At 45.2% G+C, this 26,362-nt stretch overlaps 1 protein-coding gene across 21 annotated transcripts in view; it reads right to left on the bottom strand.

Annotated features, from left to right (window-relative positions):
- MYO3B (myosin IIIB) overlaps positions 1-26,362 on the bottom strand; it is a 453,696-nt gene that overhangs the window by 106,164 nt on the left and 321,170 nt on the right. For 11 of the 21 annotated variants that reach the window (XM_084999448.1, XM_084999440.1, XM_084999449.1 and 8 more), the window contains one exon: positions 14,245-14,347. In XM_084999448.1, coding sequence (XP_084855574.1) covers positions 14,245-14,347 — 103 coding nt within the window. Of the gene's footprint in view, positions 1-14,244; positions 14,348-18,467; positions 18,618-24,693; positions 24,890-26,362 lie in introns of those variants that run through there. The other 10 variants (XM_084999438.1, XM_084999446.1, XM_084999444.1 and 7 more) reach the window with 3 other exon arrangements.

Here is a 26,362-nt window from a genome sequence, read left to right as displayed (position 1 = left end):
ACAGCTCATGGCAATGCTGGATCCTTAACCCACTGAGCGAGGCCAGGGATTGAACCCAGGTCTTCATGGATACTAGTTAGGTTCGTACTGCTGAGCTATACCAGGAACTCCACAAGTGTGCTATCTTATTTCTTGCCTATCACTTTGTCTCTCCCTGAATCCCTACTGCGTTGAGACACAAAGAACCTAAGCCTCATTAAGTCCAAACACCAGGTGAGTGAATATAATTTTAAAAAAAAAATCGTGGGTTCAAGTCCCAGACTGGATGTAGGCTGGGTTTGAGTCATAGGTGTTTCCGTTTCACAAACACAGATGAGGTAAGGGCTTGTGAAGGTGAGGAGCATTTTAGGGAGTTTTTAAAAAATGAATTGAAAAGTCTAAACAAGATGGTGGATGGCAGGTGCTGATGACCAGTGAGTGAAGTCACAGTGGAAAAGCTCAAGGACAGACCCCCCCCAGCAGTGCCATGCTGATGTGGATGGACTTGCAGGTATGGATGGGGAGGGATGAGGATCTAAAGAGAAAGTGGCTGGAGTTCCCACTGTGGCACATCGGAAGCAAATCCGACTAGTGTCCAGAAGGATCAGGTTCTATCCCTGGCCTCACTCAGTGGTTTGGGGATCTAGTGTTGCCGTGAGCTGTGGTATAGGCTGCAGTTGCAGCTCGGATCCTGCATGGCTGTGGCTGTGGTGTAGGCACCTGGGAACTTCCATATGCCACAGATGTGGCCCAAAAAGCAAAAAAAAAAAAAAAAAAAAAAAATCAGAAAGCGGCCAATAAGCTGCCCTGTCTAAAGGAGGAAATACTTTCCAATTTTAATATTTTATTTTGACTTAATTTCCTATTTATAGAAAAGCCATAAGAACAGTATAAGGAATTCTGTATATTCCTCAGCGGATTCTCTAAATCTTAGCAATGTACACATTTGCTTTAGCCTACCTCTTCCTTCGTCTTTCTCTTAGTATGTGCATACTGATAACCACACACACACAAACACGTAAGTTTTCTTCTGAACTATTTGAGAGTCGGTTGCAACTGATACTCTTTTATCCCTAAACACTTCAGGGTGTGTTTCTTAAAAGCAGGAACTTTCTCTTCCATGACCACCGTGCAATGATCAATGATCGTCAGAAAATTATCATTACTACAATGCTATCATCCACTGTATAGATTATATTCAGATTTTGACAACTGTCTCTATGATGTCTTCTATAGCGATAGAAAATTCTGGATCATACGTTGTATTCAGTCGCCATGTTCTTTGAATCTCCTTTCATCTGGAACAGCTCCTCAGTCACCCTTTGCATTTCGTTCTGAATCCTACAGGTCAGTCATTTTGGAAGAGGCCCCCGTGTTTGGTCTGTCTGCTGTTTCTGCCTGATTAAATTCCGGTTATGTATATTTGGCAGGAAAGCCACAGAAGTGATGCTGTGTTCTTCTCAGTGCCTCCTATCGGGAGGCACATGCTGTCAACTGGTCTGATTACTGGTGATGCCGACTTTCATCACATGGTAAAGATGGTGGTTGCCAGATTTCTCCTGCCATCCGTTTGTAATTAATACGCACCTGAGGGGATTTCCTCTAAGACTATGCAAATAGCTTGTTACTCCTAAAACTTTCACCTACAGTTTAACATCCATTGATGATTTCTGCCTGAAACAATGATTATTTTGGTAGCTGCCAAATGGTGATTTTTCTGCTTTCATCCTTTCTTTTACATTGATTATTTCACATTTTATTACAAGGAAAAGCTTACCTTATTTCTCTCTTCCTTCCTCCCCCATCTCCCTTCCTTCCTCTCTCCCTCTCTCCTTCCTTCTGTCCTTCTCTCCCTCCCTCCCTCCTTCCATCAATGTGGATTCGTGAATTCTTATTTTATTCCATATACTGTATTCTTTTATTATGTAATATTGAAATTGCCCTCAATTTAGCACTGGTTTAATTTAATTTCATCTTTTGTTTTTAGGGCTGACCTGAGGCATATGGAAGTTCCCAGGCTAGGGGTCAAACTGGAGCTGTAGCTGCTGGCCTACACCACAGCCACAGCACCACCAGATCTGAACCACATCTGAGGCCTACACTGCAGCTTGTGGCAATGCCAGATCCTTAACCCAATGAGTGAGGCCAGTGATCAAACTTACATCCTCATGGACCCTATATGGGGTTCTTAACCTGCTGAGACACAGTGGGAACTCCACACACTAGCTTAATTTTAAAGGGTTGGGAGTAACAGACTTCAAAAGGAGGGCTTTGGAAAGGAATGTATAGTACCAGGGATTACATGAAAGTACTAAGTTTCCTCAGAATGAACAATGACTCCCCCATTACTATGTATGAATGCTCTCTGTAAGTCAGCGGGGATGCTGCATGCTTTGTATATGTTACGTCATTTCACTTGCATGACCTGGTGATGTAGACGTTATGCCATTTTTATCTCCCATTTAAAGAGGAGGAAACTGAGGCTCAGAGAAAATAAGTTAAGTTCATCAAGGTCTTACCCTTAGTAGAAGCAGGTCTAGGGGACTCCAGGGCCCCTGCTCTCAACCACCAGGCAACCCTACAAATAGGTGAGGACACTTCCAGGAAAAGAAAAGGTCTTAGAAGCAAGGCTGCACTGTTCCTGAGGGTAGCTAGACATTTGTTCCTGAAATATAGAGGCATGTGAACTTTTTGCATTTTTACAAATGGAGCATTTGGAAAATGCCAAGAAGTCTGTCATTAGTCTAGGAACTTCCCTAACCTGCATTGTGGAAAGCATCCAATCTTGCCTAAAATCCAGAGAGGAAAGCATCAAGAAAGTGCTCATTTGTGCCAAGGTCAGCAGACAGATCCAGAAAGACAAGAGGTGGCCAAGTCACCCAGGGGATCGTTTCCATGGGTCAAGACACGTGAAAGCCACATTCAGGCAGAGAAGAGAAAACTAAGGAAACAGTAGAGAAAGAACTCATAGGAAGTTCACTATCGATTCAACTCTTGAGATCCTAGGGGAAGATAGGACAGTAGAGCCCTCCCCCACCCAGACTAACATACTAGAGCCTTCTTCCTGCAACCATCTCACTACCTCCACACCATGGCACCACCACTTTTTATATCAAATTTCAGATTCTATGCGAATGAGCTTGGGTGAAAGAAGCATGTGTCACCTAGCGAAACGAAGTCACTCAACCACCTTGCTCTAGAGGGAAAAGTGCAATTGGATGTGAGAATAACATCCTTACCCTCCCAGGAGGAACAAACTAAAAATAAAAGACAACAAGGTGCTTCCTGCCAGTCTGTAAATCCAAGAAGCCAAGATGCCTCAACCTGGTGCTGGGTAGTTAACAGTCAGCCTGACTCCCTCCACCGGAGAATGGGCCATGTGGTTCTCAGAGCTAACAGCTGCCAAGCAGAACCCCTCAGATTAACCCATAGGTGGTGTTGAACCACTTCCCATTAAGATATTTGCAAAGCAAACAAAAATGATAGCCCCATTCTGAGTGCTGGGAACCGGCCAGGAGCGCTGGCTGTTCTTGTTGACACAAAGGGCTCTCTGGGGAGGGTCTGGGCCAGCGCGAGGAAGGCCACTCCTGCCTGCGTCTCCAGACTGTGTTGATCTTAGGCCATTACAATCTTGGTATCAGGGACTGTTTATTATCTCATTTCCTAATCACAGCAGTTGCTAGAGCTCTGTTTCCATCCGAGCTCTCTCTTCCTCGCTGTCTTCCTGACCTCTACCATTCAGATGAAAAGAGAAAATGCAGCCCTCCTCCTATGGTGTCTACTCATCAAGGAGACACGTCTGAGAAGCTACTGAGACTGCACGCGGGGAGGGTAGCATTACTACTGCCAACAGCTTCTGTGGCAAAGACTCACTCAGGTTCCTTCTTAATTTAAAGAGGCCTGGACAACACTAACAGGAAATACGCAGGCACATTTGTGTCCTACAGGTAGGAGCGAACGACCATTTCATTCACCAAATATACTCGGAACTGAAACACGAATATTTTTTTCCTTCTAACCCAGAGAAGAAGAAGAAATAAAGTGAAGAAGGCTGTAGACACTACAAAGTTAATCTTCTTTAAACCTGAAGGGTTAGAGTCTCTCTTTAAGTGCTCATAATCAAACAATTTTATACAGCATTCATTTTTATACAAATATTGTTTCCTGCAATATTTTCAACTTGAGCAAGTTTTGTTTTCTTTCACAATAACCTCAATATGCAAAAGTGCTGGTTTGTTTTTTTTTTTTTTTAAATCAAAAATTCATTCCGAGCCTGACGGTCGTGAAGGCTTTGATGAGGATACAAAGTAGATACCAGAGATGAGCTGGATGTCTAGAGTTTTCTGCACTCACAAAGTGAGTAATGTAGGAAGGGACTAAGGGATGGAGAATTGGTCAGAAGAATTTGCCAGATTTTGTCATTACTTGAAATTGTCCTTTATTTTAGAAACAGGGGGGAGGGAGGAAGAAGAAAGACAGAAGAAAAGGGAGAGAGCTAAAGAGAGAAAACGTAGAGGTATTATCATATGGAAAAACTGATTTTTTTTTAACTGTGAAAAAAAGAAAGAGAGCTGCTTGACATCTACAGCACAAAGTTAAAATTCAGTTTTTTGGATTCCTGAATATATCATTCAGTTTTAAACGATATTTCTCCAAATAAAAGTAAATGTTGATGGAGTTCCCATTGTGGTTCAGTGGTAATGAACCCAACTAGTATCTGTGAAGACACCGGTTCAACCCCTGGGTCAGCGATCCTATGCTGCCATGAGCCATGGTGTGGGTCACAGATGTGGCTTGGATCTGGCATTGCTGTGGCTGTGGCTGTAGGTGGGCAGTTGCAGCTCTGATTCAACCACTAGCCTGGGAACTTTCATATGCTGTGGTTGCAGCCCTGGAAAGAAAAAAAAAGATAAAATAAAATAAAATAAAATAAAATAAAATAAAATAAAATAAAATAAAATAAAATATTGTCATGGCACAATGGAATCGGCAGGGTCTCTGCAGCACCAGGATGAAGGTTTGATCCCCAGCCCAGCACAGTGGTTAAAGGATCCAGTGTTACTGAAGCTGTGACCTAGGTTGCAGCTGCAGCTTGGGTCTGATCCCTGGCCCAGGAACTCCATACACTGCAGGGTGGTCAAAAAAAAAAAAAAAAAGTAAATGTTTAAATGTTGCTGGACCCAAGTTCTCTGTAAATGTGCAAGTTTTCCAGAGGGAAACCACTGTGCAGATCAACTTTGCAGGCTCATGACATTTGCTGATGTCATCATTTGCTGATGGCAAATATGCTTAGGGATAGGTTAACAGAAACACAAGTCGGTCCACCGGTGATCACATTAAAGACCTCGGTGGGGGGAGTTCCCTCCCCTTCCCTTCCCTTCCTGGCTCAGTGGAAACGAATCTGTCTAATATCCATGAGGACGTGGGTTTCATCATTGGCCTCACTCAGTGGTTAAGGATCCGGCATTGCCATGAGATGTGGAGTAAATCGCAGACATGGCTTGGATCCTGTGTTGCTGTGGCTCTGGCGCAGGCCAGCAGCTGTAGCTCCAATTTGACCCCTAGCCTGGGAACCTCCACATGCTGAGGGTGTGGCCCTAAAAATAAAAAAATAAAAATAAATAAAAATGAATAAAGACCTCAGTGGGGTGGTATAGTAACCTCAGCTAAGTAAGTATAAGATGAGTTGGACAGCTAGGAAACCAGTTCTCATGTCAAACTTTCCAAATTGCTTCTGGACATGCTCCATCTTTGTCCAAGGAACCAGGCACAAAAACACACCTTGTGGGGGTGGGGGTGGTCAGAGAACCCAAGTCAAACATTCAAACACATGTTCTAACATCATTTCTGCTTAAGTTCACTATGTGCTAGTTCCTGGCAAGTGACCTTTAAGTTGAGGCACTAACCATAGATGGCTACCTGCCAATAACTGAGCTTCTAAAGAAAACACATAATTAAGCATCTTCCCAAACTTGGGCTTATTTTTGAGTTAGGAAAGTAGACTCACTGCAGAAAAACTACACAGTGTTAACAGCATTCAGTTGTTAGCACTGTTGTCTTTTTGAGAGAGCCATCTTCCTGTTTTGTCAAAAATGAATTATTGGGTTCAACTGAAACTCAAGATAAATCGAAAGCATTTGCTGACCAAGTAATGAAATTTAGCTTTGGACCCAACAGAAATAAAAATTCAGGGAGCACATATTCATTCATCCATTCACCAATTACTTGCATTTTTTGCCTATAGCGGCAAAAGATTCTAGATTCTAGATTTGGTGAGTCATACAGAAATATGCGATGATAGTTTTAGCCCTGGAATTTACTATGTCATGGAGAATATAGTAATTAAGAATTAACATTTTTGTGCACTTACTACATGTCTTCTAAAAATTTCCTATGGTTTATTCTCACAACAGCCATATGAGGTAGATACCAATATTAGAAATAGGCTTTACTTGCCCAAAGCCATGGAGCTAGCTGGACACAGACCTGGGCCTAGAAGAGAAGCAATGTGGCTCCAGAGTCTGGAGCCTAAGCTGCCTCCTCTACCTGCAAGGTGCCCCTGGACACAGTGGGCAGGAATCGGATTCAGAAGCTGGTAGGGCCAGGCCATGAATGAAACAGGCCAGTGAGCTGATGTCAATGGAAAACAGGCTCTCTACTCAGTTTCCAGGGACAGATGCTAGATACTCCAGTTTTTCAGGGGCCATCAGAAATCTGAATTGTGGAGTTCCTGTCGTGGCGCAGTGGTTAACGAATCCGACTAGGAACCATGAGGTTGCGGGTTCGGTCCCTGCCCTTGCTCAGTGGGTTAAGAATCCAGCGTTGCCGTGAGCTGTGGTGTAGGTTGCAGACGCGGCTCAGATTCCGCGTTGCTGTGGCTCTGTTGTAGGCCGGTGGCTATAGCTCCGATTCGACCCCTAGCCTGGGAACCTCCATATGTCGCGGGAGCAGCCCAAGAAATAGCAGAAAAAAAGACAAAAAAAAAAAAAAAATCTGAATTGTGAGATGGAATATTTCTATTTTTCCATGTTGGAAACTACATAAGAATTTCAAAAACATCATGTAGGCCAAAAAGAGTATGTTGGCAGAGTATATTCTACTCCACTACTGTGGGTGTCCATCTTTCAGCTTATAGAATAAAGTCCAAAATATTCATGCAGCTTTTAAGACCTCTCATATCCTAGCTCCCATCTGCCTTACTTCCTATAATAGTTCTCCCTACAGCTCTCCCTGCCTCCCACCGCTCTCACATCACCCTCATTCTTTATCCCACTTCCTCACTCTCCCCCACCGCCCTCTCCCAGCATATCCTGCCTCTGGGCCCTGGGCCCACTATTTCTCCCACCTAGACTGCTCTTCTGCATCCAGGACCTACCTGCAGGAGTTGCCAGAGGTGAGACCTTGAAGGATGGTTAAACATCAACAGGTACAGAAAGAACTGGCAAGGGAATTCAAAGGAACAGCATGTACAGATATATAGAAATAAGAAAACACAAGCTGTTGAAAACCACCAAATGGTGCCAAATATTTTAAAACAGTCCTAGGTTTTTGGAATCTAGTCCTATAAAGAGAACTCTGATTGCCAACATTCTGGACATCCACAGTCCTTCTGAAAGGGTCCTTTGCATAAGGATCACTGATGTTTAAGGTTGGTTGAAATAGTTCACATAAATATCTATGTACAGCCACAAATCCACAAGGAAAAATATAATTCAAAACAGATTTTTCCTTGAAGCCCCTTTTAGCTGGTGATACAGTTTCTTGGCTTCACAAAGGTTTTGAAAATAAATGTGACCAATTGATATTTTGTAAAAATCTAGGTGTGATAAGAAGGCCCTAACCCTCAAGTAAGCTCTGAAAGTTATCACTTGAGGGTGTGCCAGTGACATGCTGGCCTGATGGACAAGGGTGAGTCTTGGGCCCAGAGTCAACCTCAGATTTATCGCTGAGATAAGGGCCAGGAACACACACACACAAAAACTGGCCCTCAAGTTAAAGCTGAGAATGAACATTGTTCAACGTGTCTACGGTGCCAGAATCCTCGATGTTTATTTTAGTCTACAGCTCTAGCGCTAAGCCGGTGGGGTCTTGACCTTTCATTTCATGTTACCTTTACAGGAGAAAATACTACTATCACTACTGTTTTTTCATTTGTGTGTGTCTTTTTAGGGCCGCACCCACAGCATATGGAGGTTCCCAGGCTAGGGGTCCAATCGGAGCTGCAGCCGCCAGCCTACACCACAGCCACAGCAACTTGGGATCCAAGCCTTGTTTGCAACCTACACCACAGCTCACAGCAATGGTGGATCCTTAACCCACTGAGCGAGGCCAGGGATTGAACCCGTGTCCTCATGGATGCCACAATGGGAACTGCTATCACTACTATTATTACTACATCTATCACCAGGCCCAACCACAGCTTACCCTCATCCCTTATTGAGCATTTATTACATCTAGAACTGTGCTAGTTCCTTGGCACAGATTATATCTAATTGTCACAATTATTCCCTTTTCAACGTCTATGACACTGAAGTTCAGAAAGATGAAGGAACTGGTCCAAGTCTCACAGTCCGTAAATGGTTGAACCAAGACTCAAACCCAGGTCTGTCACCAAAGCCTGTCTGCTTTCTACCTGAACAAGGTAACATCTAGCATCCTAAGGCCACTACCCCGACCTCCACCCACACTGGCTGCTGGTGTCTTTGGAGGCTCTCTAAGGCTCTAGTGCACTAACTTGGCCCCAGGCGTAGGACTGTTACTGGAGGGCTCCAGCCCCCTGAGGGAGAGAAATGAAAGGGGAAGGACCCATAAGCATGGGAATGAAGAGTGGGAGAGGAAATCTCCTGGTACTGATAGGAAAAGAGAAATTTTGTGTTGTTTAATCTTCTTAGCACTGCCCCGTGTTTCTACAATGACCCCCCATGCAGTCTGTCAAGATACGTGGCAATCTGTACTTCACAGCCCACAGGAAAATCTGGCCCACAGTTGGCCCTGATGGGGAGGCTGTTTCTCTGGCTCATCAATTCTGAGGTCAGCCCAACTGGCTCAAAGCCCTGGGGCCGCAAGGATGACACACGGGAGAAATATGTGCTCGCTTTTCCCCTCTTGTGAGGTGCCAGCTCCCGTCAAGCTGCCTGAGTCACGAAGGTTCCAGTTCCTCAAGAGTCTGGATCTGCACTGAAGGCGCCAACGACGAAGCATCTTCTCTGGGGGTGCCTTACAAGCTGCCGGGTAAAAACATCTGCACCAGCATTATCAATCTGCTGCCTCCCTCATGGGGGCTTCTTTTTACACAACAACAGGCTGGCTGTGCTAAAGAATGTCAAATGAAAGCCTTGTGAGAGCTTTGCCATATGCAGGCCAAATTAAATTAAGGGGCATAATCCTCACTATTGTACTTATCGGCATTAAAATGGAGGATTACCATCCTGGGAACAAAGCCCCATGACATAAAAGACTCCTTCCATTCTGTCATTCACTGTACACAGTTACAGGCTCGCACAGGAAGTGGAGTAGCGAAGGGCCAGGCCAACCACTGTCTTCTACGTGCAACGTGAGGTTTCCTTCTCCGCAGCCTGGTTAATCCTACCCCCATCACACACCCGCGGGGACACCCTTCCCAGGAAGCCAGGGGCTTTTCCCAAGATTCAGTGCAGGAATTTTCTCCACCAGTCACACAGTGAGTTTGATGCCTATCAGAATTTATTCGTTAGCTGACTGTGGTTCAAGATTTGCTGCAATGACATTTATAGAGAATAAAGAAAAGAAAAGGCCCTGCTGGGCTGGGCATTTAGAGCCTGGAGAGAGAATGTACTGGTTAAGAATGCGGGCTCCCGGGAATTCTTGTCTTGGCTCAGTGGTGAACGAATCCGACTAGGAACCAGAAGTTTTGGGTTCGATCCCTGGCCTTGCTCAGTGGGTTAACGATCCGGTGTTGATGTGAGCTGTGGTGTAGGTTGCAGATGTGGCTTGGATCCCACGTTGCTGTGGCTCTGGTATAGGCCGGCGGCTGTGGCTCCGATTCGACCCCTAGCCTGCGATCCTCCATATGCTGCGGGAGTGGCCCAAGAAATGGCAAAAGACAAAAAAAAAGAGCATGGACTCTGGAATTGGAAGGTCTGTGTTCAGATCTTGACTCTGACACTTTTGCCTAGGTGATAGTGACAAGTTCTTTGCACTCGTTAAATGTCAGAAATTATAAAATGTGTACCTTTCCCATACAGTTGTTATGAGGATGAAAAAGAATTGTGCAAGTGAAACTCTTAGCACAGTGAGTGCCCAGGAAGTTGTTAATGAGTTCCAAATACTAGTTGTGATTAGTGCTGGAGACAGAAATCTGGAGTCAAACCCTAGACCTGCCATTTATTCTCTGGGACACAGGTGGACCCCCATGCTAGCGGACTGGGGCAGGGGTAGGTAAATCTGATGCCTCAAACCCAGCATTGGCATCTGCTCCAGCATTTGAGACTTATTTGATTAGCTTCCCCATATTCAGTTTACTAGTGGGGAATGCCACCCAAAAGTTTGGTGTGTGAATTACATGAGATAATTGTAGGAACGACTTGGCATCACTGTAAATATGGGTGAATCAGAATGACGGCCCTCACATCTCCCTGTCATTCTTATTCTCACAGCATGTCTTGTCACGTCTGGGTCTTCCTTATGTTCCCATCCCTCTGATTGCGCCTTCTCTCTACTTTTCCCCGGTCCCTATCTGCTCTCATCACCATACCATCAGGACTCTCTAGGAATGTTTTGTTGGCTGCTTCTCCAACCCCTTTATTCTTTACCTACTCTTTCCTGCAGAAGCTGAAAACGTCTGTGCTCACTTTCCATGCCTCTCTTGCAGCCTTCCTGCCAAGCCATCTCTGCAAATTCTGGATGCTGAGATGTAAGGGGAGTTCCTGGGGACCTGTGGGGAAGGTGTCCCTCCTGACAAACAGAGCGAGACGAGAGCTCCCATTCCAGCCACCTTGTCCTTCCACTTGGGACAACAATGCCATGTAATACTTAGCACACTGCGGCAGCCACATTATGCCCATAACTGGGGGCACGGCTGATGTGCTGAGATAGCAGAGCAAAGAGATGGAATAAGCCTGTGTCCTTGATGACCCAGCACTGGGACTTCTGTCTTCAGCCCTCTCATCCTGAGGGGTCCCTGAATCTATCTGGTGGCTTAGAGCGCCACCGCTGGCATGACCAGCTCTCTTTTCATTATGCCCAGCCTGCCCACCCCCCACCCCACCCCTGCTTCCCGTCCCTGCCTGTCACTACCTTCTTTCCTAGGTTGATCCACAGGGCAAGGAGGTGACCCTCAAACACAGAGGGGGAAAATGAGCTCCCAGAACCCTGGGGCAGGCATGTCCTGAAACACTATGTGATGAATTATTCTGGATCCTATTGTTGCTGCCACCGCCTAAAGACTGAGGAGAAAGAACATTCCTCTCATAAAAATCTGAAGAGCCTTGGAAGTCAGCTTGATAAATGTAATAAGACCGATGTGTATATTAGAAACAGGAAGAAGAAACTCAGCCCTCACCCATGAGAAGCTGACCTGCCTTGAGAAGCTGACAGCACACAGTCAACTACGACACCAGGCAAGATGTGAAGGGCCTCCGAGAGTGATTCACCAAAGCAGACTGAGCACCCGCCTGTGCACTGCTCCCTCTCACAATGCCAGAGGGGCTTGTGCCAGAATGCAAATCAAGGTATCACCAAGACTCTTGTTAGGTGGGCTGAGATTCTACATGCATATATATATATATATATGTATAGTAACAAAACTTTCTTGATGAAGAAAGTAGCAGATTGACTTACATTTGGACACAAGCTCATTACTTTGCTGTGAACCAGCACTTGGAGTAGTACTGTCATAAATGGACTATGACGGTTTAAGGAGTGTTAAAAAGATTCCAGGTCTCAGACTTCCTGTCGTGGGCACATCGGAAACAAATCCGACTAGGAAGCATGAGGTTGAAGGTTCAACCCCTGGCCTTGCTCAGTGGGTTAAGGATCTGGCGTTGCCATGAGCTATGGTATAGGTCACAGATGTGGCTTGGGTCTGGCGTTGCTGTGGCTCTGGCGTAGGCCGGTGGCTGCAGCTCTGATTTGACCCCTAGCCTGGGAACCTCCATATGCTGCAGGTGCAGCCCTGGAAAAGACGCAAAGACAAAAAAAAAAAAAAAATAGAACCAAGGTCTCTGTAGAGGAAGGGGATGTGATAATGTCTCTTGATGAAATAGGTGGGAGCTGAATGGAAAGGAACAGGCAGAGGGAACAGAAGGAGGTGCACTGGTAGAACAATGTGAAGTCTGACTCCGGGTAGCCCGAGGGGGGCATACAGGGTCACACAGGAGGTGAGTCTGGAGGACAAACTGGAACAGGCTAGGAAGAAGCTTGCAACAGCAGACTGAGATGCCTGAACCTCTTTTGGTCTAAAATGGGAAGCCATTAAAGTTCTTTGAAAAGTCAGAACATGCTTTAGGACAATCGATCAGGTGTCAGAAAGGAAAGCTGGTCTGTAAAGAGGAGCGAGTGGAGAGAGAGAGAGAGACGGAGATAATCGGAAGCCTGAGCCAGGGAAGGATGCTAAGAAAAATGATTGGAGGTGGGGTTAAGTGAGAGGTAGGGATCAAAAATGACGGCCGGGTGTTAAATCCAGGTCACAAGAGTGTGTGTGTGTCACTCACAGAAGTGGCAAGGCCAGATGAGCTGGGGAGGTGCTAGGGCGGGGCTTTTCTGGTGCGGCTCTGGTCTGCATACAAGAGCAACTGGAGGGGGCCACAGGAGTGTGGAGCGCAGACCTAAGAATTAGAAACCCACCGATTCGGAGGGCTGGCTGTACCGTGACATGTCACATGAGGGACCTGAGCACCTGTGGGTTTTGGTGTCCACAGGGGCTCCTGGAACCAATCCCCACAGTTACTGAGGGACAAGGTGAGTCTACTTTAACAGTAGCACCAACAATGTGAGACCACCAGAGTAGGACTGAGAAATCATTTATCAAGTTTCAAAAATATTGGCAAGTTATCTCCAGAAATGAAGAATGATTTTTCAAAGTTATGAATCAAGGCCACCGCTTTTTCCAGGTGAAAAGACGCAAGGCCCTTTCCAATGGCCTGCTTATTTCTCCAAATCCTGGAGTAAACTTTTAAAGGGAGTCCCACAGTCAATGTGAGGAAAGTAAGAAAGGCAGGCCTCAGTCTAGTCCCTTTGCCACGGTCCACCTGTGTCCTCTCCACGGTGACATGTGTGCTGGTGCCTGGAAACCTTTTTTTGTTTGTTTTTTGTGTTTTCTTGAGCCGCTCCTGTGGCATATGGAGGTTCCCAAGCTAGGGGTTGAATCGGAGGTATAGCAGCCTACACCACAGCTCACGGCAACGCCAGATCCTTCACCCACTGAGCAAGGCCAGGGATCAAACCCACAACCTCATGCTTCCTAGTTGGATTCATTAACCACTGCTCCACGATGGGAACTCCTGGAAACCTTTTCTGAAAGAAGACGGGTTTTGACGGCTTCCTCGAAGAACAGAAAGTACCTTGGATGTTCAGCGCTTGGTGGCACAGCCTGGCTTGGACTGACCTAAAATGACCTGAGCCTACCTTGAGTTGGGGTCTTGTCCCCTGCAGACCTGAGCATCTCAGATGTGCAAGGAAAATAGTGCCCTGTGGCCCTGGGCAAGCTCTGCTGTACTTATTTTAAATGATATTTAACTAAAAGTTGTGGGTAAACAGGAAATGATACTCCCTTTTCGCATTAGCTGAAACCAACAGGTTTTTTTTTTTTTTAACCTGGGGACTATTGCCATTTAGGCTAGCCAAATTAATTCTTGGGTGTGGAGGGCTGTCCTCTGCATTGTAGGACATGTAGCAGCTTCCCTGGCCTCTACCCACTCTGCCCACTTTGCCCTTAGCAAAACCCTCTCTCCCTGCAAAAGTTGTGACAACCAAAAATGTCCCCAGGGGCAGAGGGGAGGAAGGCAAAATTGCCCCAACTGAAAACTACTGCCTTAACCTAATGGAGACAAGTACAGGTTTCACCGTGAGGGGGACTTGCAAAGGAGGCTTGTGTTCAGGATGCCCTATAGACCAAAGACTTCTGCCCACAGAGTAGTGACCTCTGACATGGGAAAATCTGATGGGCAACACTTTTTGGCTCCCCTTTCTCTAATTCATCGAAACAACACAGTGTAAGAGATATTCTGTTTCACCGTCCAGTGGAATGAAGCCCTTGAGTTTAAGACAGATCTTCTGGAGAAGACTCACCGATCTTTCTCAGCGATAGCAGGGGAGTTGCTCGAAGTCTCTGCATGGCCACTGCTGCCGTCGGCTCGTGGACCACTTTTATGACCGACAGAGCTCCTCAGGACTGAGAGAAAAAAAAAGGGTACTTAGACCTAAGGAAACATTGAGAAGCAGGCAGGGTTCGAATTCAGTGCCCCTGTTCCCTCCGCAGCACCTCTCTCCCTGGCTTCATGCTGCTCCCTGACTTTCTGTAGCCTTTGTCTAGGAGGCATCATCAAACTGGCCTGGTCTGTGATGGCAGGTCTCTCTTGGTGCTGATGCCAGCCAACGAACTGGCTAAAATAACTCATCTTATAGGAAAAGGAGCTACCTCTCTCTGGCCATAGATATAAAAAGTGGACAGAGGCTGGAGGCAGAGGGCAAGAGCAGCGGCTGAAATGGCACCATGCTCGATGGAGTTAGACACCAGCTCCAGACCCTGCTGGGCAGCACTGCCTGCAAATGAGGAGAGCAGGGCAAGACACAGTCACAATGTGGAGACAATAACTAGTCATCCCAGGAGGAACTCATTAAAAAAAATTTTTTTTTCATGTATTTTATGCCTGGACCCTGGCCCTTTCCAGGGCCAGGGATTGAATCCAAGCCACAGCTATGGCAATACCAGATCCTTTAATCCACTGCGCGGAGCCGGGGATCAAACCTGCACCTCTGCAGTGACTGCAGTTGGATTCTGAACCCACTGTGCCACAACGAGAACTCTGAGGAACTCATTCCTCCATGGTGATAAGCTTCTCGGGAATGGGGGGGTGACAAATACAAGTCCTCCTTCCTGTGACTGTAGGAGCCACAACTAACCATGCCCGTTCCTACTGCTCCTACTGAACTTCCGCTGGGCTTCAAGTTCTTTGCTAACACAACGCTTCCCTTCAGGGGTTCTCAAAGTGTGGAGCCCACACCATCAAAGCTTATTCACAAGAAGTATCAATATCTCCTAGAAGCTTGTTGTAAATGAAATTCCTACCACCACGGCCCCCACCTAAGTAGAAAGCCCAGGGGTGGAGTTGGCAATCTGTGTTTTTTGTTTAGTTTTTTGGTTTTGGTTTTTTTTGCTTTTTTAGGGATGTATCTGCGACACATGGAGGTTCCCAGGCTAGGGATGAATCGGAGCTGTAGCCGCTGGCTTACACCACAGCCACAGCAATGAGGGATCCAAGCCACGTCTGCCACCTACACCACGGCTCATGGTAATGACGGATCCTTAACCTACCGAGCGAGGCCAGGGATCAAACCCGCAACCTCATGGTCACTAGTTGGATTCGTCTCTGCTGCACCACAGTGGGAACTCCTGGCAATCTGTGTTTTGGACAAACCCTCAAGGAAATCAGGATCCACACCGAAGTATGGGAGACATGGCTCCAGATCAACAACTCTTAATCCTGGCTGTACATCAGAATCGCCTTGGAAGATTTTTTTTTTAACTCAATGAAGTATATTTTTAGATGTACAGCCATCATCACAACCTAATTTTAGAACATACATCTGAGCCCAGGCCCCAGAGATTCTGAGTTAGGGTGGGGTTGGCATCATTTTTTAAAAGCTCTCTAAATATTTTAAGTTGTGGCCAGGGCTGGGAACCCTAGTTCCATGTAGTCACTCCCAATCCATCAGGGAAGGAAAGAGACTCTACACCTGTATGTTTCATCTAGAAACATTCAAACAAAAACATAACCAGTGACAATAATCTAAAAATTCACCAATTGTGACATTTTGTGAAAGATGCATAAAATGAAAAAGGTAGTTGCTATAACGATGGAACATATGACAGAGTGCAGAAAAATATGGAAAGCTATTGATTCTGTCTTGTCTATTCTGGGAAGAGTATGCTCTGATTTTATATTATTGGTTTGGTTCCTTAGATCTATTAATCTCTTGTGTAGAACAAATGTAATTCTTTGAGCTCTCAGTGGTGGACAGGACCATCTGCTGTTGTTGTTGCTATAAACACCAAAAGGCGGCTAAAGAGAAAATTTTTCATGGAACATTATTGCATTTTTATTACACACACACACATATACACACATATCATGACCAAAGAGTGAAACAACAATATTAAAAGAAGCGGGGAGTAGGGGGTGGGCAAGTGGGAATCAAGAAAAATCATCACAGCCTTTTAGAATTTCATGAACTGACTCCCTTCCCTGCCTTCTCTTGATTGCTGAACACCCCTGGTTAGAGGACTAGGCAGCTTTCCCCTCCTGGAGATGCTAAAACATTGTTTGCCCAAGCTCAATTGTAATACCATGTTAAGCAACATTAAAAGCAAGAACTGACATGAAAAGGAAAAAAAGAAGCCCACTTCAGGGACACAACTATCTGTTTCCATATTAAGAAGAAAAATCAACATTTTAAACTTGTTCCCTGGCCCAATTCAGCAGCACCGAGAGCTCCCACTTGCTGATCAAAGTCCAGTCAGTCTTGCCCAAGTGGGAAGCTGAGGCTGCTGTTGTCTGCACCTGTTTTGAGATCTTCAGTAGAAAAAGGAGCAATAGCAGTTTAATAGCCATTTGGAGAAGCAGCAGCACGAACAAAGCTAGGAGAGACCCCCAAGCCCCTTTCGGTTGGGGGCTCTCCTTAGGAAGGCGCTGGTCCACCACTAGGAAGCGAGGAGGCAGCCGCACTTTCACCTGGAGTGCTCCCAGTTACCCTGCCTGGGTGTCCCATAAAAACCCACAGAATTTCTGCTCATGTAACTAAAGGGAAAACTCATCCCATGTTTCTTATTCACTGGCACTTCAGATATCAAATTATTGATTTTTGAGAGTTACTTGAAGGGTAAAAACCAAATAGAAACTTAGAAAATATTCTTTTATAGCTTAGAGGAAGTCAGCTCCTCCATCCACCAGCGTTGCCAGAGGAAAAGGGATAAGGATTTGGGTCAGAGTAAACAAGAGAAACTTAAATAAGGAAGGAAGGAATCAGTACAACCATGAGGTTGTGGGCTCGATCCCTGGCCTCGCTCAGTGGGTTAAGGATCTGGGGGTGTTATGAACTGTGGTGCAGGTCGTAGACATGGCTCGAATCCCAAGTTGCTGTGGCTGTGGTGTAGGGCAGCAGCTGATTTGATCCCTAGCCTGGGAACCTCCATATACCACAGGCGTGGCCCTAAAAAGCAAAATAAATAAATAAATAAATAATAAATGCTTTTTTAAAAAAACACAGTTTCTGGCCAAACAAAACATTTCTGCAAGCTGATTACAACAGGAAGACCTCCCATTTCTAATTTCCACCAGGGAGAAAGGGTCTGGGCCATAGATAAGTAATAGCTAGACATCCTTCTTTGGAAAATGAAAAGTGTCTCACTGTTTCCACCTCCAAGTGTCCTAAGTTCATGAAACCCTGCTCCTCCTTGGACTTTTCTCTTTCTTTCCCTGCTCCCTAACTTCCCTGCCCCCAGGGATGTATTTTCTTGAAACCTAGGATGGAGAGCAGAGTCCAAAGAAGCTGGAAGCACCCAGAGCCTCACTGCTGGGCCTGGTGCATAAACTAACTACAAACTAACATAACACCTAGGGCAGCTTTAACGTTAGCATTAAAGGTCATATTTCAAAAGTCGTATCTTCTTCAAGAGGAAGTCCAGGGAACTTCAAACTGAAAAAAAAAAAAAAGGAAAAAAAAGGAGGATTCTAATATTTTGTAAATGTTTGAAAAACCACTGACTTAATTAGTCCAATTCCCTCATTTTACAGTGATGTTAATTAGTGGAGGGCTTAGACCAGATACCCAAGTTTTAATTTCTTGCCTGCGGTGCTCCTTCTCCCCATGAGTATTTTCAATGTGTACTCATTAGGGTCATAGAAAGATCTTTCCAAAAAGCTAAACTCTCATAAGGACTTAAGGTGGATCAGATAGAAACATGTCAGCATCTGGCCCAAGAGGATGGGTTGAAGGGAGGCAGTCAGTGAGCAGAGCTACAACTAGACCAGTTTCCCCAGTGAACAGGTGAGTGGGTGGAATGAGCAGCGGCAGAGAGGTTGAGCTTCTCTCTGCCTACTCTCTCTCCTTCTGTGAAATCACGGTGACGGTCCCCTGCAAGGCTGCCTCTGAATCTAATCAGCTCTCACTTGCAGGAAAAAAAAAAGAGGGCCAGACAGAGGACTCATATCAGCTGATCATTTCCAGCTCTGGAATCCTCTCTGAGGGTCCACAAATACAAGACACCCAATCCAAACCTCTAATGACCTCACCTTTGTGGTCGCCAGGCTCACTGCAGTCTGGAACCTGGGCAGTTCCCCTGGTGTCTGCTGTGACAGTGGGGTACGGATCACCGCTCTGGTCAGAAGGGCGCCCCATGGGATGAAACAAAGCCGGATGTTCTCGAGGCTCTGCTCCTACATCTAGATGAGGGACCAAAGTGTGCAAGCCCACGTGGCTGAGGAAACCGACATCGCGCTTACGGTTTGAGGCTCTTAGGCGAGGAGTCTCATCCATGGATCTGGTGCTTATTTATTTATTTATTTTTTAGAATACTCTTTAATTTTTTTAAGAATATTCTTTAAATTTTGTACTATATCTATAGTTGTGCAACCATCATCAAAACCTAATTTTAGAACATTTCCATCCCAAACCCCCAGTCCACCCCTCCCTCCCTGCCACCTGTCCCCTTTGGTAACTATAAATTTTTCAAAGTTCGTGTGGCTATTTTTGTTCTGCAAATAAGTTCATTTGTACCCTTTTTTTTCTTAAGATTCCATATGTAAGTGATAGCTTATGATTTGGTGCTTATTTTATAGATGTGATACGGTGTGGTTGTGATTAAGAGAATAATTATAAGAAACAGGAGAATTAACAACTATGCTGCTGGCAACTATGTCTAGTCACTTAATGATGGAGCATGATAACGTGAGAAAAAAGAATGTATACATGTATGTGTAACTGAGTCACCATGCTGTACAGTAGAAAAAAAAATGTATTGGGGAAATAACAATTGATTACAATGAATACTACTTGATAAGAAAAAAAATTTAATTAAAAAAATAACTGTGTTGGTTGGACTCCCCACGAGCTTGGTAACATTGGGTAGTTTGGGTAACCTCTCTGTCTCATTGACTGCATTAGTGAAATAGGGGGCCGGGTGACACAAGGAGGTTGTGGGGGCTCTAGGCCGGGGCTCCTGGTTTGACAACTGGGTGGCTTTCCCACTGCCTTGCAGTGGTACCACCAGAGAAGTAAAAAGAGGGATGAGGCCTCCTTCCCTGTGCCCCTCGGGGAGGCTCTCTCCTCCTTTTGTCTTGCAGTCCCATTCACTGACCTTTGTGGGTCAACAATTACGCTGTCATGGCAAAGACAGGCCCCACACCATTCTTAGTTGAGGAACATCGCACTGCAGCTTTTCATCATCCCGCCAGCTTACTTTGTGTGGATAAACACCTAAATGCTCCTCTGCCAAAACAGCTGAGGGCTTGGGTGGGCAAGGGCTGAAGGGATGTTCCTGGCTGTCACGCCTCTTCCTCCAGGCTCTAGGACCCTCAAGGTCATGATGGGTTTGACCATGTTCCAACATCTCAGACGCCCTCAAGTATCTGGAGAGGCCAGCTTCTCTCCAACTGGATCCCTTGGCTTTAGAAGAAACCACCCTCCACAGAGGAGACCATCTTCAGGCACTGCCCTCAGGCATCAACCCTAATTCTGTCCCCCACCCCACCCCACCCCCCAGCCTGCGATCTAGACCCTGTTCTCTCTGGTCCTGCATCTCCTCCTGACTCTGGCTGTTTCTGATTTTGCAGGTAGTACTTCTAGATATGCCACAGTAGAATATTTGCGATCTCTGCCCTCCTTTTTCATTTCCTCAGATGTGGTTTTTTTTCACCCTGTCTCTCTCCCTCCTTTTGGACGGCTCTCCTGACTCAAGTCCTTCCACACCCAGCCCGGTGACTCTACAGTAAACATTCCTGTGGTAAGCACTGCCGGCTGCCTCGGATCACACTTAAGGAGGCACAGTTCCTGTCCTCGTGGAGCTTGCATTCTAACACAGGGTGAGAGTAAAAAGAGCTGTCTACCCGGAACCTCAGAAGGTGACCTTACCTGGAAATAGGGTCTATGCAGACATAAATAAATAGTTTAAAATGAGGTCTTGGAGTGCCCGTCATGGCTCAGTGGTTAATGTACCTGACAAGCACCTATGAGGGCGAGGGTTTGATCCCTGGCTTCACTCAGTGGGTTAAGGATCCGGCATTGCCCTAAGCTGTGGTGTAGACTGCAGATGCAGCTTGGATCCTGAGTTGCTGTGGCTGTGGTATAGGCCTGCGGCTACAGCTCCAATTGGACCCCTAGCCTGGGAACCTCCATATGCCATGGTTACAACCTTAAAAAGACCAAAAAAAAAAAAAAAGAGGTCCTACTGGGATACAGTGGGTCTTAAATCCATGATTAGTATCCTTGTAAGAAAGCTGTGTGAAGACAAAGACACGGGGACAATGTATGTGACAACAGAAGCTGAGAGTGAAGAGATGGGTCTACAACCCAGGGATGCCAAGGATTGTTGGACCTACCAGGAGCGGAGAGAGAGGGACGGAAAGAATTCTCCCTCAGAGCTTCTGATGGAAACCAACCTTGCCGACGCCTTGATTCTGGACTTCTGGCCTCCTGAACTGGGACAATAAATTTCTGTGTTTGTTTTGTTTTGGCTATATTCATGGCATATGAAAATTCTGGGCCAGAGTCACTCGTGCCATACCAGTGACCTGAGCCGCTGCAGTGACAACATCGATCCTTTAAGCCACTGCACCGCAAGAGACCTCCTAAATTTTCTATTGTTTTAAGTTACAGAGTTTGTGTAATTTGTAGCCCTAGGAAACTAATAAGAGGAGGTGGAGCTGACAGATATTAAAGGTTTAAATAGAAGGAAGGAGAGAAAAAGATCATGTATGTGCATTCTGCCTGAATCAGGTGGCAGGATGTGAATGGGGGAGGAAGGAAGAAAAACTAGGAATAGTAGGGAAGTGGCCATTATTTGCATTTAATAAACGCAAATGTATGAATTAGGAGTTTCTACTGTGGCTCAGTGGGTTAAGGATCTGAAGTTGCCACAGCTGTGGCACGGGTCGTAGCTGAGGCTGGGATTCCATCCCTGGCTTGGGAATTTCCACATGCTGCAGGTGCAGCCAAAATAAACTAAATAAATAATAAAGAATGAAATGTTTAAAAAGTATGAATTACTTTGTTCCATGTATTGTTGTAAGCCCTTTACAAACATTAACTCATTTAATGCTCATTGGAGCTCCAAAAGGTAAAGATCACTATTATTTCCATCTTACAGCTGAGGAAATTGAGGCACAGGGAGGTTACATGACTTTCCCAAGAGAGTCACACATGCTGATGAATGGCAGAGTCAAGACACAAACCCAAGCAGTTTTGCCCTAAAGTCTGAATTCCCAAATATTACAAGGTGCAGCCCCCATTTATTTAAACATTTAGAAATCACTAACCTCCACTCTCATTTTTTTTTCCCTTTGCAAATGGAAATAAAAATTCATACTTTATTTCATCCACATGCCTGGGCCTTTAAGGGTCTCACAGATCAGCTGCCACAGGGTGTTTGCTGACCCACCCAGAGGACAGACCCAGGCATTGTTTCCAGCAGGGACACTGTCTGGATTGATTTCCTGGTTGGTGATCTAGGCTGGGTAAGCTTTCCTGCCCTCATAATAGACCTGGCAAAGGATGCCCACTGTACCTGGCAGAGGAGGCGCATACAGATGAGGCTCAGAAGCCCCGCCTTCCCCTCCTAACCACTGCTGGCCAACTGCAGCAGTGTGGGGCCAGTGGGGTTTCTGGCTGGAGTGACAGCTGGTCAGCAGCCATCTTATCAGAATTTCAAGAGGCCAACTTGTGGGAGGTCCAACAGGCAAATGCCACCAAAAGCGGCACAGAGTGGAATTCTTTTCTTAAAGAATAGAATCTCATTGACACGTTTTTCCCCTACGGCTCCCTCAGAAACCCTGGTCCCCATGTCCACCCCACAAAAGAAATCTGATCATTTTTAGCCTCAGCACATTTTCCACTTTGATTCGCCACTGCTTAATTCTAGGCATTATCACAGTCACACTCTGACAGAGTTCAAAGAAAGGCCTGCCTGGTACCTGCTCTCTCTGACTTCGAAGCAAAGCGGGGAGGCTGCCCTCACCTTTACCCTGGAGGTCAGTTTCTTGCCTGTCCTGGAGCTCCAGGGGGAGCCCCCCACCCCTTCCCTTCAAGCATCTAGGACTGTTACTCCCAGCAGCCTCGGATTGGATTTACTTCTTATAAAATATGCCCTGCCTGCTTCCCCAAAAGCCTGGGGAGCACTTCATACATTGTTTGCTTCTTGGGGCAGTGTTAGTGGGCCCTGGTTTAGAACTCCTTTCAAACCTGCGATAGGTGTGTTGGTCCTGGTTCCATCTGAGACTGTCCCCCCTTGTTAAAAAGGCTTTACTTTTAGAGCAGTGTTGGGTTCACAGCAAAATCGAGGAGAGGGTACAGAGAGTCGTGTATCCTCTGCCCCCACATGTGCACAGCTTCTCCATTATCAACATCCCCCATCAACTGTACATTTGTTACAACTGATGAACCTACACTGACACATCACAATTACCCAAAGTCCATAGTTTACGTTACAGTTTGCTCTCGGTGTTGTACATTCTATGAGTTTGGACAAATATATAATGATGCGTATCCATCATTATGGTACCACATAGAGTATTTTCACTGCTCTAAAAATCCTCTGTGTTCTGCCTACTCATCCCTCCCCACAGCCCCCCACTCTCTGACAACTACGCATCTTTTTACTGTCTCCACAGTTTTGCCTTTTGTCATACAGTTGGGGTCATACAGTAAATACCCTTTTCAGATTGGGTTCTTTCGCTTAGTACTATGCATTGAAAGTTCCTTTGTGTCTTTTGTGGTTGAGAGCTCATTTCTTTTTAGTGCTAAAAAACATTCCACTGTATGGATGTGCCACAGTTTGTCCATGCCCCTACAAGACACTGTGTTTGCTTCCAAGTTTTGGCAATCATGATAAAGCTGCCTTAAACATCCAGGTATAGGCTTTTGTGTGAACATAAGTCTTCAAATCCTCTGTATAAATACCAAGGAGAGCAATTACTGGATCTTAATGGTAAGTATGTTTAGTTGTGTAAGAAACTACCATACTCTCTTCCAAAGCGGCTGCACCATTTTGGATTCCCACCAGCAATGAATATGAGTTCCCATTGCTCTCGTTTCTTACCAGCATCTGGTACTGTCAGTGTTTCAGATTTTGGCCATTGCAATAGGTGTGTAATGGTATCTCACTGATGTTTTAATTTGTATTTCTCTGATGATATATGATTTGGAGCATCGAACTGTCCCCTCTTTTGAAGGAAAACAAATCTAAGAGTTTTATGTTGTTTTTGTGAACACCCCAAAGGCACCCAGCAGAGTGTGCGGAGACAGGATGTTCAGAATAGGTTTTAGGGGAAGGACAGCAAATCGGGAGTCAGGCAGTCTGAATTGCAGGGAGGTTTCTTAGCCATGATCTGTAAAATGGGCCTACTTCTCAGGGTTATTATGATAATTACAGGAATAAGTTTAGTGGAGGTCCTTTGTCTGGAATGTAAATTGCTATGCAAAAAGCACAGGATGTTATAAAAAATAAGGATTTGGTTAATCAAGGAGGAAACAATCTCCACCTCTGGGATCACCCTGGCTTTCTATAAAGCAAAGTTATTTGCTTTCCTCTAAATTTAAAAAGACAAGGTTCTGAATGTTGATAGCACTTTACTCACAAGCACAGGAATTGGAAACAAATGCCCTTCAGCTGGTAAATGGACCACATTGCGGTATGTCCATAAACCAGACTTACGTCAAGCAGTGAAACTGCTGGACAAACTACTGATACATGTAACAACACCGATGAATCTCAAAAGCATTATACTAAGTGAAAGAAGCCAGACTCAAACATCTACATACCATATGACTCCATTTAAACGACATTTTGGACAACGCAAAATGACAGGGACAGAAAAAGCACTAGTGGGCACCAGAAGCTGGGGGTGGGGAAGGGACGAACAACAGAAGAGGCACGAAAGAACTCTTTGGAAATGTACTTTTTCTTGATTGTGACGGGGGTTACCTGACAGTATGTGTTCATCTAATTTTATCAAACTGCTTGTGTTTTACTGTTTGTAAAACACAAATAAAATAAATAAAATCTGACTTTTCAAAAGTTACCAGAACTTAAAAAAATAATAAAAGGAGAAGGCCTTCTCCTCAAACTGGATTGTTTCTGGACAGCAGGATGCAATGGCTTCTAACCCGCTAGGAGGAGAGTCTGGAAGGGAGAGCCATGCTGTTGACAAGGGACCCTTCACAACCGTTTGCATCACTGACCATAGCTGGATTTGACACTAAGCACTTGGCTCAAAGTCTATGAAATTAGCAGGCTCTGGTTGCTTGTACATCTCACCCGTCACAACTTTATTGACGAGAATGGCTACCAGCTGTCACCTCTGCCTCCGCCTCTGTGCTTGGTGATTCAGACTTCGTGGCCACAGCAAATCAAGCCGTGATCCTGCTATGGCTCTTCGTGTTGGGGTTTGAACTCCTGGCCAAATGGCTGTCGCTCAGCTGTTATGCTGCCAATCACCCGTCACTGTGGGTTAAATATGATAGGTTCACTGACATCTTCCAACTCTTTAGACATCTGAAAGGCGACTTGTTTTCCACACCAGAGGGCAACAAATCTGGGAGATATTTAGCTCCTGAATTTTAGAATTTCTGACTTCTGGAAGGGGGTGAGGAGGGGACTTGCTGTTTTACAGAACAAGTTGCAGAAAGACCGCAAGGCCATGAGTGGGAAAAATGATGACAGCAGCTCACAACCTAAGTTTTAAAACAATTTTGAGGTCACTGAAAAATTTACCTCCACAAAGGAATCAAGCTCTCAGCATGATGGAGCACAGCCCTTTACAAAAACAAAAACAAAAACCTACCTGAAATCTTTCATATGCTCTTGTCGTATTTTAATTTTCCCCTGACAGATAAGCAAGACATAAGATTTGGAAAATTCTCTCTCTTATAAAGGTTTTATTGTAACTGCATGTGCATTTGACAGGTACTATTTTTTCCTTCAAAAGTGAGAAAAAGAGTTTCATCTTTTTGAAGTTATAACATTATTATTCTCATCATAGAAGAGTATTTCACAGACTGATGTTCCCCGCTCAGCTATTTTCATACTAAGGGGCTACAGAGAGGACATGAACGCTTACCGAATACCTGCCACACGCTGGTACCATGCAGGATGCTTTGCATATGTTATCTGCTATCATCTTCACGACAGTCCTGAGAATCAGACCTTAACAGTTCTGTTTTATAGCTAAGGAAACTAAGGCTCAGAAGCTAAGTAGTTTCCCTCAAATCGTAAGACAAATGGTGGGGTAGCCAGGATTCAAAGTCAGTAGTTGTGACTCCTAAGAATACATGATTAGGCTGATACGTACAATTCTCCCCAGAGTTTTGACTGGTACCCTGGGTCCATGGGCCATATCCAAGATGGAAACCAATGGCAGAGTGTGGTCTACTAGAAAAAGCACCGGGTGAGGACTCAGAAGCCAGCTCTGGGACCACTCGTTAAACTCCCGTAACACCCAAGGGAGACATCTGATTTAGACTCTCTGTGCTTCTGTTTCATTTGCTTAGGGGGAAAACAAAATCTGCCTTTCTATGCACAGGAGTCTTTTGAGGAAAAAAAAAAAAAAAAAAGCCTAATAATTCTTGCCTCAGCACAGTTAATTCCCCCCCCAAATGTTTCTTTATTATTATGTGAATAAAGCCCAATAACTAATAAGGGTTATAAAACATGATATCACATTTTAAGATTCTGTATGGAAAAAAAAAAAAAATGAAAGACATAAAGGCAAGTCAAGTGTACCGTGGACACCAAGGCTGATCAGTTATTATTGATCACAGTAACGCTGCCTCACTCAGCATTGGAGGTAGTAAAGATTCCATTTGGGGTGCTGCCTTTTTGTAGCCCGATTCTGAAGCTCTTCGTGAGGTGCATGACAGAGAAACGGATGCCCAACTGAAGGGCTTCTCTCTCTGGGCTTCCTCTGAAATTTAATCT

The sequence above is a fragment of the Sus scrofa genome, chromosome 15 (assembly GCF_054392235.1).
Source record: "Sus scrofa isolate SSC_HxYL_T2T_F1_AM1 chromosome 15, Sscrofa_HxYL_maternal_Yorkshire_Landrace_v2.0, whole genome shotgun sequence".
Taxonomy (NCBI): Eukaryota; Metazoa; Chordata; class Mammalia; order Artiodactyla; family Suidae; genus Sus; species Sus scrofa.
The sequence above is the reverse complement of the archived record's forward strand: the minus strand, read 5'-3'. Positions and strand labels throughout refer to the sequence as shown.